General features: G+C 38.5%; 2 protein-coding genes across 2 annotated transcripts; both read right to left on the reverse strand.

Moving 5' to 3' along the window:
* Positions 1 to 184: 184 nt before the first annotated feature.
* On the reverse strand, positions 185 to 1,858 carry RHO25_001553 (uncharacterized protein; the record flags this gene model as incomplete). The annotated part of the gene is made up of 3 exons (XM_023594162.2): positions 185 to 1,445; positions 1,498 to 1,581; positions 1,635 to 1,858. The coding sequence occupies 3 exons, from the start codon at positions 1,856 to 1,858 to the stop codon at positions 185 to 187; spliced, it is 1,569 nt and encodes a 522-aa protein (XP_023459503.1).
* A 1,067-nt stretch (positions 1,859 to 2,925) lies between these two features.
* Positions 2,926 to 4,680, reverse strand: RHO25_001554 (uncharacterized protein; the record flags this gene model as incomplete). The annotated part of the gene is made up of 3 exons (XM_023594163.2): positions 2,926 to 2,983; positions 3,050 to 4,259; positions 4,311 to 4,680. 3 exons carry the CDS (start codon positions 4,678 to 4,680, stop codon positions 2,926 to 2,928), a joined length of 1,638 nt encoding a protein of 545 aa, XP_023459502.1.
* Between the last annotated feature and the right edge of the window lie 9,143 nt (positions 4,681 to 13,823).

The following is a 13,823-nucleotide window of genomic DNA, read 5'->3' on the forward strand; positions in this document are numbered from 1 at the left end:
GGGAAATACTGCAAACAGTTAGGTTTGCGGGTAAGGTTCATTGTGAGGTGAAGCTCAATTTGAGACTGTGATGGTAGTAGCGGCAGACGAAGTGGGGCTAAACATGTCGAGCTCACCGAGGCGGTGCTTTTCCAACAACGTTGTTTTGTATCGAAAGCTGTTACCGTGATTTCGTCGACGCTGTTTACACAAAACACTGGTCCCAATGACCGCCACTCCGGGCAAAGCTCAGACTGTCGACAAATTTGCTCAAGGAACATCTGCCTAGTCGATCGCCTCCGCATTGTTTCATTGGCAGAACTCTGTCATTCACGATCACGCGAACTTGTTCTTCCTTCAGACCAGCGCATTGAAGCTTCTCAAAATATGCTCGAGCTGCAAAAGGTACTGTGTAGGACGCGCTGTAGCCATCAGCTTGGCTGGCTTCAGTGACAGTTGTGTTCGAGAGCGGATCATTCGCAGTATACAGACCGAGGGCAGAGAAGATTGCAGTCATATCGTTATCGTGACTGAAGTCTGCATATAGCTGTCTTTGCAATGGGAATGTGGCCGGGTCGTCGTCCAGAGTGTGGTTTGTTGAAGTATCGTCCTGGACAGCTGAGTTTGTCAGGCGGGCTATGAGTTCGTTGGCAAAGCCGACGCCTTGGGTTGGACCGAGTGGGTTGCCATAGCTGTAACCGTAATATTTGTTGAGAGTCTCATAGTAGTTGTACTGATGCCATTCCTTCACTGTGAAGAAGTCGCAGAAGGGAGAAATTGTGCCGTTTGGAGATGCTACTGTGCTGAAAGGGCAAAGATCCATCAAGTAGATGGTATCAGACACACCAAGAGATGTGCCTCCGAGATCTTTGTTGATACGCTTCTGAATTGGCGGCACGAAAACATCGGCCCAGGTCTTCTGCGCGTTGTCTGCGATGGAGCTGACAGGACCATCCTCAAATTGGGTGCATAAGCCGTGGTTCAGCGTGTTATTAGAGCCTTCGTCCTCCGATATGACTACCAGCGGGTAAGGATATGCGCCATCTCGGTACCCACTGAGGAAATCTGCAACCTTGGCGCGATGAAAGCCTTGAGTAAAGTTGAGAGCAGATTCCACGACACGATCCTCCGAGGCAGATCTGAAGAATGGCGTGAGGTGACTGGCAAGATGCTTGTAGCGCTGGTAGAACTTGGCACCAGAATTGATCATCTGCTGCTCTCCGAAAAGTGTGAGCTGGTCAGCTCCGAGAGTGTATTCAAACTTCTGGAGAAAGGCATATTTGCCGGGATATGCCTTCGCACTGGTTTGGATTTTCTGGATAGTTGCGTTATAGGCTTTCGTCTTGGATGCAGTTGGATCACGGGCGCCGTGTCTTGATAAGACTTGAGCAAAAGTGACCTTGCAAGCTGGCGGAATGTCGTTCGGGATTCGGGATTCTACACTGTAGAATGGACTATACTGGCCCCTATAGCGTAATGAGTCAACACTGCAGATTTTAGAGCCTCGAGGTCTCATACCAGAAATGAGATATTTCTGGTTGGCATTGGTAGCCAGCTTGCACCGAGTCGCAATTCGACTTGCCCTTAGGCGCGGCGGACGATCTGTTCGCACAGTCAGTTACTATTTCCTGTCAGTGGCCGAAGTAGCAATCTACCCAGACACCAGCAGTGCCCCGAGGATTGCGAGGAAGAAGATCATGGCGACAGCAAAAGTCCTAATGTTCGCGCGTCTCCTCTGCTTCTGCTTCGCTTCCTTCGAAATAATTTGATCCCCAGTCCCAGCATCTCCTTCTTCCTCGCCTAAACGCGTATACTTATACGCATCTCCATTTCTGCCGCCACGACCCGACAGCGGGAGGAGACCCCTCAGCCTGGCCATAGTTTTGTACAAGCCTGCCACGCTTTCGCCTCAAGCAGACCAAGAACCGAGCCCGTCTGCATCAACTGCATTAGACCAACGCGATGCCGGTGATCTCGGGGTCCTTGTGCTGTCGAGTGCGGGTGGGTTGCGAAGGGAAGAGCGGAAGTGCGGCATACGTGGTGAGTTCAGCGTGGATGTCGCGTGAGATCCGACGCTTCTTGGCCAATGAGCCAGGCACGCGCTCAAGGCATTCATCTGCAATCTTCTGCTTCACACATTGTGTTCTGTCGATCGTCCAGCATCTCGGAGACCAGGTCAAGTTGCAGTAAAGGTGCCTCGCTAGCGGCTGCTCCTCGTACGAATGGCCAAAGCGTGCCGTGCGGCCAGAACAGCTCTCTTCTCCTCATCGACGTCGTTCCCAGCCAAGTCATGCCGAGAATGGAGGAAGGCATGGCAACGTCAGAGCATTGATGCGCCACACACATGTAAGAGAATGGAAATTCGTGGATAGTAGGAGATGGCATAGAAGTCCTTCGCGACTCGGCGAGTGTGACATCAGAGTACGGCAGGAAAGCGCAGATCTGACTACGAGAAATTCGTACCTGCTGCGATACCAGGATAGGCAAGCGTCATTGAGCAACACAGACGTTTCAATTGCATGTTGATAGACTTCAAAACACGTCTCGTGATCAGAACAAATGATATGCCGCCAGAATCCATGCCACGTACGCCAGATGCTCATGATACCCAATCTGCTCGCTTCGTCACTTCATGGTTTCCTGTATAAGGCCGCTCGCACACTTCAGAGCTTCGACTCGACCGACCACTCAAGCTGGGACGCGGGTAACGGCGAGCCTGTGAATCGCAGCACGAATCAGCCTCCATCCACAAAGAAAGAAGACAGAAGTTGTGATAGATCCAACAAGGTAAAAGATCTGATCATTGCCAAATAGATTTACATGCATGTGAAGCGCCGTACTGTTGCTCCATTACTCATAATTTTCCAGCAGGGAAACTTTCGTTCAATCTCGCTTTCGTGAAAACATCTGCGGGGAGGTGTGCTCGTGTCGTGAGCAGTAGATCAACTACAACTTAGCGGCAGGGACCTTCTCACCCTGGTTCGTGATCTCGTTATACAACAATCTGTGGCATAGTCAGCGTCTCGCTCTACTCATAAATTTTCACCACAGGGAAAGTAAAAAAACTCACGATGTCAAGAACTCTGCGTACTCCTCGCCAGTCACCTGGGTGGCGAAGTACTTAGCCGCAAGCTTGTACTTGTTGCCCTTGGGGCCATTCTTCTCCAGCTCGTCGGCCTGCTCGTACAGCAGCTTCAAGGCATACTGCTTGTCGACCTTCTTGCCTTCAGCAGTGGGCACGCCGTGTCTGCACCATTGCCAGAGCTGCGATCGGGAGACTTCGGCAGTCGCAGCGTCCTCCATCAAGTAGTTGATTGGCACGCATCCGATTCCGCGGAGCCAGCCCTCCATATAACCGAGACCGATGTTCAAGTTCTTGCGAATTCCGTCTTCGGTGATCTTGCCAGGAACGTTCATGTTCAGAAGGTCATTGGCATTGATGTTGACGTCCTCACGACGGCGGTGGATCTGGTTGGGTGTTGGCATGTGCTCGTTGAAGACGGCACCTGCAACTGGGGCGAGACCTGGATGGGCGACCCAGGTTCCGTCGTGACCGGCACGGACTTCGCGAAGCTTGTCAGTGCGGACTTGGTCCATGACTGCTGCGTTGGCCTTTTCGTCGTTCTTGATTGGGATTTGTGCTGCCATGCCACCCATGGCGTGCACACCACGGGAGTGGCAGGTCTTGATGAGGAGTTGGACATAGGCGTCCATGAATGGAACAGTCATCGTGACGGATGATCGGTCTGGAAGGACGAATTGTGGGTTTTGTCGGAAGCGCTTGATCACGGAGAAGATGTAATCCCATCGGCCGCAGTTCAGGCCAGAAGAGTGGTCGCGGAGCTCGTAAATGATCTCCTCCATCTCGAATGCAGCGGTGATGGTCTCAATGAGGACAGTGCCTCGGATAGTGCCTCGTGGCATGCCAATGTAGTCCTGGGCGAGATTGAAGACATCATTCCAGAGACGAGCTTCGAGGTGAGATTCCATCTTTGGCAGGTAGAAGTATGGGCCAGCGCCACGCTTGACGAGCTCGTGGGCGTTGTTGAAGAAGTACAGACCAAAGTCAAAGAGCGAACCTGAGATTGGCTCGCCATCGACTGTGAAGTGCTTCTCTTCCAAGTGCCAGCCACGGGCACGGGCAATGAGAGTGGGTAGTGTGCGGTCTGTTCGCAGCTTGTACTCCTTCTCGCCTTGCTTGAAGTCGATTTGCTTGCGAATGGCATCGTAAAGGTTGACCTGGCCGTTGATCATGTTGTCCCAAGTTGGAGCGCTGGCATCTGTCTAATTGTCAGGATACTATCTTCCGGCATTGACTGCTGTGGACTTGCCTTCGAAATCAGCCATATATGTCCAAACATCCGAGTTCAAAGCGTTCACAACCATCTTGCGATCGACTGGTCCTGTAATCTCCAATCTCCTGTCTGCCATTCCTGGCGCTGGGGGAGCTCCTCGCCATGTCTTATCTTCACGAATGTGCTTCGTCTCGGGAAGGAAGTCGAGTTGGTGGCCGTTGTCAAGCTCTTGCTGGCGGACCTGGCGGCGTTCTAGGAGGGCCTTCCGTGTGGAGTTGAATGTTCGGTGGAGGATGGCGAGGAAGATGGTGGCTTCCTTGCTGAGCACTCGTCGTCGTTGGTCGTCGAGCTTCCCGAGGATATTGACATCCTTGAGGATCTGATCTGTGTTCACGGGAGTAGGCATGGTGGGTGCAGTCAGTACCAATGCTTTGGTGTTTCTCTCTTTCCTGTGCAAAGTATAATGTATAGCACAGCGGAAGAAACAATGAGAGGATGATGAGGTAGTATACTTGAGCCGCGAGCTGGCGCAGTATCGTCCTTATACGTCACGCTGGGAGCTCCGTCCAGAGCTGGCTCTGACATTTGCTATGCCGAGGACGATGTACCGCGCCCCAGCGTGGTGCCGCCGTCATAGCATCCGCTCCGATCGCACCCTGCCACTGTCGGCTGAGGGGAGCAGCTCCAGTCTGCGTGTGAACTGGCGCGCAAGCGATCGACCTCGGCCAATGATACAACTACCCGCAACCTTAAAGTGCATGTGAAGAAAGTCATCCGAGAGCCATGGCATTGCGCTCGCGGCGATAGCAGTGCCAGGAGACATGGAATTGCCATCAAAGTGGTGCGACAAAGGCCGTGAATGGCATGGCGAGTGCTTTGTGACTCCGCAAGACCGCTGCAATGACTTTAGTACTCGCGCATGGAGCTCCGCAGCGCCCGCACTACCCACGCCATCCACTCACAAGCGGACTTGGCCCGATACCATGATGCTTTTGGCCCTGGATCGAGGCTGAATGTCGCTCAACAACCATGCGGCGACAGGCAGTGCGGACGACCGTGACTTTGTGCGGATGCCAGCATTCCTGCTCCGAGCCTGCCGTCCCTGCCGCTGCCATTCGTGCGCTGATGCCTGCAAGAAACACTTCACTGACTATTTGCACCTTATGAAGAACTGCAAGACAAAAGAACGCAACATCAGAGAAGAGTGAGGTCCAGAAGATGACCATGCCGAGCACGATATAGACTCAAGATTCAGCCGCCCTGCACAAGGAAGATGGCGCCGCTACTGCCAGTTCACAAGAGCCTCACGTTCCGAAATATTCTCGAGCCAGGCCTCGGCCGGGGGCGAAGACGATTGCGATCGTTTCTCGCGACAGACATTGAAGTCCCCTCTACTCGAACCGTTCACTGAGTCACTAGACTGGAAGTGGGATTTTGCAAGTGGTGCCGTTGCGCCTGCTTGATCTTACGATCAGGCACATGAAGAGCAGATGGTTCAGAAGGACTGAGCCGCAGGACTTCTAGGAAGCCTGTGCGAAGATTTGACACCACGGGAAACATTCTCTATGCACGTACTATGCGAGCTTGTTGACTTTCCCCAGGCGCTGATGTAGCAAGCAAGCTGACTAACATATCTTTATGCTCAAGCCAAATGTACAACAAGTTTCCTTGATTTCCTAACTTCATGCAAATGATCAACCTGCCCACACAAGCTCATACCGCAGCAGCTGTATGATATCCACAGAGACGGCCAAGCCTGAACCCAGAGCAAGATAGAAATGAGGACCGGAGGCGGAGGTGTCCAAGAAGCCAAACAGACCACACTGCCAAGGCGACTATCAAGATGGAAGATCTTTGAGCTACGTCTTATACTCATCACACAATCCTCCACCCAACAAGCAGCTGGGGACAAGTCGACAGGCGCAATGAAACTAGCCCGTCGCTTTTCACCACATCCACGCGATCAGTGATCACCAATATCACAAAGATTCACATTTCCGCAGTCATTGCAACATATGTGTATTCAGGATATATGCACAACCGGTGCACAATTGTGAAAATACATCGCTTCGTCCACTCTCCGCAGCCATATCACTCATATATCCCCACTTCCAAGCCCTCTGCCCAGCTTCGCTACATATATAAACCGACGGGCGACGATCTGCAAAGGGAAAGCTCCACCTTAGCGACAAAATAGGCGATCTCTCATGCCTCACTTCGCCGCCCCGCCGCACAGCATCCAATGGGCACAATGCATTGCGAGGCATCGGAGCTATCTGCACACAAGCTCGAGATATCACGGCAAGTGAAATTGTTCCTGCATGAAATAAATATCCTTTCCTGTCACGATTTAAGATTCTGTGGACACTATGTCTCTCTGTCTAATGGTTAGGCCTCGGGCAAGTAGTGCCTCAGGCTTTAGGAATTCTTGGCAGAGGGTATTTCTTTATAGGCTTACGGTAGATAGAAACCTAAGCCTCTCTAACTACTTACTACGGGAGGTTTTACTTTGTCTTATTCTGCTATATCTAGATAGATTAGACCTCTAAAATTTAATAGGTTATAAGCCTAGGTTTATATTATAGCTAGAAAGCTAGAAGCTAGAGGATATAATAGTAAGTACTTCTAATAGAAGTTAAGATACTCTAGTAAGAGACTTAAAAGTAATAGTAGGATCTAAAGCTATAAAAGAGTTAGAAGTAAAAGAAGTAGTTTTATAAATATAAACTAAATAGTAGAAAGAATAGTATATATAAGTAAATAGAATATTTAATATATATTAGTTCTAAGTAGAAGAATATACTATATAGCTATATAAAGATAGAGAATAAACTCTATAAGGTACCTAGACTAGATACTTAGTAAATAAAAGTTATAGTCTAATAATACTAGAAGTTAGTCTAGTATTTCTCTACTACTAGAAAGTAGAAGAAAATAAAGTTAGAAGAGTAGTTAAGCTATTAGAGAAAGTCTTCTAAAGATAGCTATATAAATAGAACTTACTATTTATTTAAAGAAAGATCTTATAAAGCTAGAGAATTAGTTTATACTAAGTAGATTATATTTAGAAAGAATAGTTATTACTACGTCTAGAACGAATAAGCTATAAGTAGCGAAGTATATATTTCTATTATATCTATCTACTAACTACTATCTAAAGAAAGTACTAGCTACTAAGTATAGCTAGTATAGTAGTAGCGGCTATATAGTTATACTATAATAATTACTTTCTTCTCTATTTTAAAAAAGTATTATCCTTAATATAGTATATATCTTAGTACTAAATATATAAGAGTATATCTTAGTCTTAAAGCGTAAGCTCTCTTTATATCTCTTAGCTATCTTAATATCTCTAAGCTAACTAGTACTTCTTCTTAGTAGTAGTCTACTTCAAAGCTTTAGTAGCTTTATATTTTATAGATCGAGTAGGAGTAGCTATAGTAGTCTCTTCCTAAGCTTCTACTAAGTAGCTTAAGTAGTACTTAGTCTTCTCGATAAGCGTTTCTATAGAACTATCTATTAAGCTAGTCTTTATTATAGACTTAGCTAAAGTTAAGCTAGTCTTTATTATAGACTTAGCTAAAGTTAGACTAGTCTTTATTATAGACTTAGCTAAAGAGAATTTAGTAGCTAAGGAGTTAAGCTTAAGTAAGAAAGCTAAGAGTACTAACTTTCTAGTAGTTCTCTAGCTCTAGCTCTTTAGTATCTTAGTCGTAGTAGGCTTATCTTTCTTTAGCTAGGCCTTAGAGGTAGCCTATTAAAGATTATTAGACTTCTTCTTATAGTAAAGAGGCTTAGCTAGAGCTACTATAAGAAGTTAGAGCTTATTCTCTAAATTTTCTCTAATCTCTAAAGCTAGTAGAAAGTTAATAGCGCTATCGGAGTTATTATTAGTAGTATTATCTATTAGATATAAGAATAGATATAAGTAGAGTACTAGGTTATCCTTCTATACCTAAGTAAGAGTCTAGTAGTAGCTATAAATAGAACGTAAGGAAAGGAAGAAGTAGTCTAGATATAAGAACGTAGTATACTTAAATTTTAACTTATCGACTATATAGAGTAGCTTCTAACTCTTCTTTAGAGAGTTATAAGAGTAGAACGCGGCTTATAGTAGAGCGACTATCTTAAGAAAGTATACTAAAGCTAGTATCTACTTTTTCTTATAGAGTACTTCTAGTACTAAAGTCGAGATAGATATAATATTAATCTCTACTAGCTAGTAGATATTATTCTCGTTTATAATATAGTCGGAAGGATCGATCTAATTACTTATATAGTTAGCTTTATACTATATATAGTTTATACTATTAAGAAGATAGTATTTATTACTCTTTATATAGTATACTTTCTTATAAGCTATCTCGCTATAGAGAATATAGCGTCTATATTCTAAACTATAGCGCTTATTAAATTATATTCTCGTAGGTACTCGTCGGATAGGTATAATATAGTAGAAGTAGAGATAATAAGTAGGAACTAACCGAGTTAATTATATTAATTAGTTATAGGTTATATCTTACTCCTAAGATAGATATTAGCTAGGTTATATAACCTAGTATTATATAATCTATATTACCTAATCCTAATCTCTAAAGTATCTCTTAGAATATCTAACTAGACTATACTTTCTAATACTCCTACTTAGGCTAGATAGTCTTCTACTTATATTCCTATATTTAAATCTATCTCTAAATTATAATAAGTTATTAGGTACTATAGTTATATAGTTAGAGCTATATACCTAATCTATTTTAGTTTAACTTCTTAGCCTAGTATCGTATATCCTATAGTAACGTTAATACTAGAGTATATACCTTTTGTTTCTTCTCTAGGCTTTTCTCTTTTAGACTATATATAGATTCCTAGATCCTAATTACTTATTATATATAGTAAGCTACTTCTTCTATAGTATAACTCCTAGGCTTAGTTTTATATATTCTATAATATCTCTAATACTATAGTATATATCTTTTATTAATTATCCTAAGGTCTAGAGTTTAATCTATAGTTAGAGTATAAATCTTTTGCCTTTCCTTATATAAACTAGAGTTGTTTTATAAACTCCTAAAACTATAGCCTATTCTTTAGTTTAGTTAGGCTATTAGTAACTATCTCTTTTATTAGAATATATTCTACTATAACCTTCCTCTACTACTAGAGATATCTAATATAGTTATATATAATATTAATATATTTAGATTTCTTATAGATATATATATCCTTAATAAGAGTTAAAGCTACCTAATTGTCTTCTATAATTTATACTAGCTTTAGTTCTCTTACTATATTAGAATATACTTTTATAGTTAGTTAGAATAGGTATTCTCCTACTAACTCTATATAGTCTATTTCCTTTAAGAGTACTACTAGGAACTAAGATTGCTTTATATATATATTTATAGCTATATACTTAGCTTCTATTATTAATATTATAATAGACTTTTGCTTTCTACTTATCTAAGAAACTAGAGCTCTATAAAGGAAGAAGATACTTCTAAGAATTAAGACTCTATCTACTTTATCTATTATATAGTTAGAGTCTAAATATCCTATTAGGCTTCTTCTATTTCTTCTAAATATTAGTTCTAAGTCTTAGGATAACCTTAGGTATCTTACTAGTTTCTTTAGAGCTTATATATACCTCTTAGTTAGGTCTAAGATATATAAGCTTAACTTTCTAAGAGAGAAAGTAATATCTAGTCTTATTATAACTATAAGCTATATCTAGGTACTAGTTTAGCTTTAGTACTCTATCTTATTCTCTCTCTTATTATATAGGCCTATTAGTTTTAGGCTATAATAACTATCTATTAGTAAGAGAGTTAGGTTAGCTATCTCCTTAGTTATTCCTAGCTTTATAAGATTCTTCTAAATAAAGTATTCTTAATTAAGCTTTAAAGTTCTAGCTTATCTATCTCTTATTAACTTTATTCTAAGGATTTTCTCTAGTTCTCTAAGATCTTTAATCTTAAATATTTTATCTAGCTATTCCTTAAACTAAAGTATATCTTCTAGCTTTAGTACTATAATTAGAATATTATCTATATAGGTTAGGATTAAAATATTCCTTTCCTAGTAAATAAGAAGATATAGGTCTACTTCTAATTATATAAACCTAATCTATTTTAACTTTAAGATATAGAGTTTATTCTAGTCTCTTACTACTTACTTTAGTCTATATAAGCTTCTTAGGATTTATAGGACTATATTAAGTAGAATCTTAACTCCTAGTAGTAGAATTATAAAGATTTCTTCTTAAAGTTTACTCTTAGTAAATATATTATTTATATCTACTTAGTAGAGTTCTAGATCTTTCTTATAAACTATAGCTATAAATACTCTTAAGGTATTATATCTAACTATTAGTATAAAAGTCTCTTAGAAATTAACTCTAAACTTCTAAGAGAAACTTCTTATAACTAGTCTTACTTTAAACTTCTTAATAGCTCTACTAATTAATCTCTTTATATTAAATACCTACTTAGATATAATAAGGTTTGCTTCTTTAAGTAGAATAACTTTTATCTAAGTATTATTACTTCTTAATATAGTTAGTTCCTTTTAGACTATATTCTTCTATATATATTTCTATTTAGGATCCTAAATTACTTTCTTATAGGACTTTAGAATAGGTACCTCTTATCTCTATATAGAGACTTAAGAAGTAATTACTATAAATATAGACTCCTAAACCTCTAATAGAGCTTCCTAAATCTACTTCTATTCTTAGCTTTAGACTTAGCTTAGGAATATCTTATAATACTTAGTACTAGGCTCCTTCTTCTATTTATATTCTCTCTATTTCTTCTAAAGTACTTATTTTATTACTATACTATAAGCTTTTAGCTCTAAGCCTAGTCCTTTATCTAAAATAGATCTTCTTCTCTTTTAGCTATAAGTTTAGTTTTAGTTCCTCTTCTAATTTCTATTTCCTTATAGGTCCTACTATATAATATTTAATTCTTTTACTTTAGAATATAGTCTTCTACTAGTACTAGGACTAGCTTATCTCTTAACTTCCTAGCTTAGCTTAAGTAGTTTAGTAGTTCTACTTTTCTTCTACTAGAGTTATAGTTCTCTAGAGTTTTCTTCTTTTAAATTCTCTATTCTCTAGTACTTTTTCTTATTCTTTAGTAGAAGTAGTAACTATATAAAGAGTATTTAGCTAGGACCTATAAGTTTAGTTATTATAGCTATAAGTATAGTAGCTATAGAAGGTATAACTACTATTAGCTTCTTTAAAGGTCTACTAACTAGGTTTCTAATAGATATACTATTTACTTAATTAAGCTTAGGAATATTTAGCTCTATATTTCCTTCTTTCTTATACTTAAACTAAGTAGTAGTATTATAGGCTTTAATAGCTCTTATATTAGGCTCCTAGAAGAGCTATATTTTAGTAGTATTAGGAATATATCTAATAAATATAGTATTTTTACTTCTATTTATTAGTTTATCTAATCTTATTTCTACTAGCTAGGACTTAGGATCTATATAGACTACTACTTTATAACTCTAAACTCTAAAGTATAATACTAAGAGTTAAATACCTAAAAAGGCTTCCTTAGATAATACTTTAAATCTATTAATTTCTAGACTATTAGAAAAGGAATTTCTAATAACTATATAGGCTACTAAGGCTTCTAGCTAGAATTTAATAGGTATATAGGCATCTTCTAGTATTACTTTTATATAGTATTTAAAGGTTTAGATTAACCTCTTAACTACTCTATTCTAAATAGAGTTATATACTTTAGTTATATAGAAGGAAATTCTATATTCCTTCTTCTACTACTTTAGTATAGTAAGAAGCTCTCTTACTCTATTACTCCTTATAATCTAGAGAGAGTTTCCTAATTATAGCTTAGCTTTTACTTTCTAGTCTTTAAGGATACTTAGTATATCTTCTTTAGACTTTATTAGGAAAGTCTATTTCTTTCTTAAGAAGTTATTAATAATCTTAAGCTACTATTTATATCCTAATTTTAAGATAGATAAAGAACTATAGATATTAATAGAAACTAGAGATAATCTTTAGAGTTTTCTCTTAGTTTCTTTCTTTCTATATTTCTTTATCTTTACTAAGAAATATACTTTATAAGGTTAGTATTCCTTTAGAATAGAAATCTAAGCCTTTAAGTTAGATATCTTATATAGGTTTCTAAGAAGACTCTCTTTAAAATATATAAGTCTTCTATACTAAAGCTCCTACTATTCTTAGGTCTTTTCTTAGACTTTAAAGATATAGACTTTATTCTCTTATTTTTAATTAAAGTATAATATTATAAGCTCCTATAATATATTATTAATCTTCTTAATAAATAGTACTCCTTCTAATAGTTTTATCTAGATAACTAGTTTCCTAGATAATAAAATAAGTATAAATTTTAGTAGTTAAATACTATACTACTAGCTAAATTAGCTCTAAGAATTAAGATTTACTTCTTAACTAGATATAAAGAGAATATTCTTAAGAATAATTTATTTTCCTCTTTTCCTACCTATTACTATATTTCCTATATATATAGCTATTAGATAGCTACTTCTAACCTTAATCTACTTTTTCTTTTAAAGAGGTTTTAGTTCTCTAAAAAGTAATTCTTAGTTAGTTATATATAATAAAGTATAGGAGTTAAGTAGCTATCTTAATAGTATATACTTACCTTTTACTTCTATAGTTAAGTATATAACTTTATTAATATTATTATCCTCTAATAGAGATTAAGATACTTTAGATACTATAGAAGGCTCTATATCTTCTTAGATAGTATATACTTTCTTAGAAAACTTTCTTAAAGTTTATCTCTTCTTAAGAGATTAGACTTTTAAGTTAAGTTTCTTTACTATTTCTTTTAATACTTCTCTATCTAGTAAAGATCTCCTTCTAAATATACTCTCTCTAAGTAGTATTCTTCTTTTCTCTACTCTACTAGCCTATCTTAAGTTAATAGTTCTCTTAGCTTTATTAAAGTATAGATACTTAGTAATACTTCTAAAATACTCCTTCTTATAGAGATAGTATTTTAGCTTTATACTTTAGATCTCTCTCCTTTTAGTAAATATTACTATTTCTTATAACTAGTATCTATACTATATTAACTCCTCTACTTTAAGGAGTTAGAGAATTTCTTTAGAGTCTAAGTTCTTCTAAGCTTAGATAGTCTACCTTATACTCTTATATTTAGCTAGAAGTATAAAGAGTAGATACTTAATTCTTATATTAGAAGTCTTATAGTATAACTCCCTCTAGTTAATCTCTATAATTCTTCTTCTAAGATTACTAAGGTAGACTTATAATTTCCTAATTATATTCTCTAGTTCTATCTTAAAGGTTATAAATTCTTAGATAATAGCTATTATATATACCTATTAGACTTTGCTATATTTCCTATATAGCTTTATTTAGATATTATATACTCTTATTTTATCTATTATCTTATTTTAGTTATCTATATAAAGACTTTCTATTAGGATATAAATTGCCTTTATATTATCCTTCTACTATTTTAGACTAAACTCTAAAAATATAGTACCTTTCTCTTTGCT

Source organism: Cercospora beticola, chromosome 1 (genome assembly GCF_033473495.1).
Source record: "Cercospora beticola chromosome 1, complete sequence".
Classification (NCBI taxonomy): Eukaryota; Fungi; Ascomycota; class Dothideomycetes; order Mycosphaerellales; family Mycosphaerellaceae; genus Cercospora; species Cercospora beticola.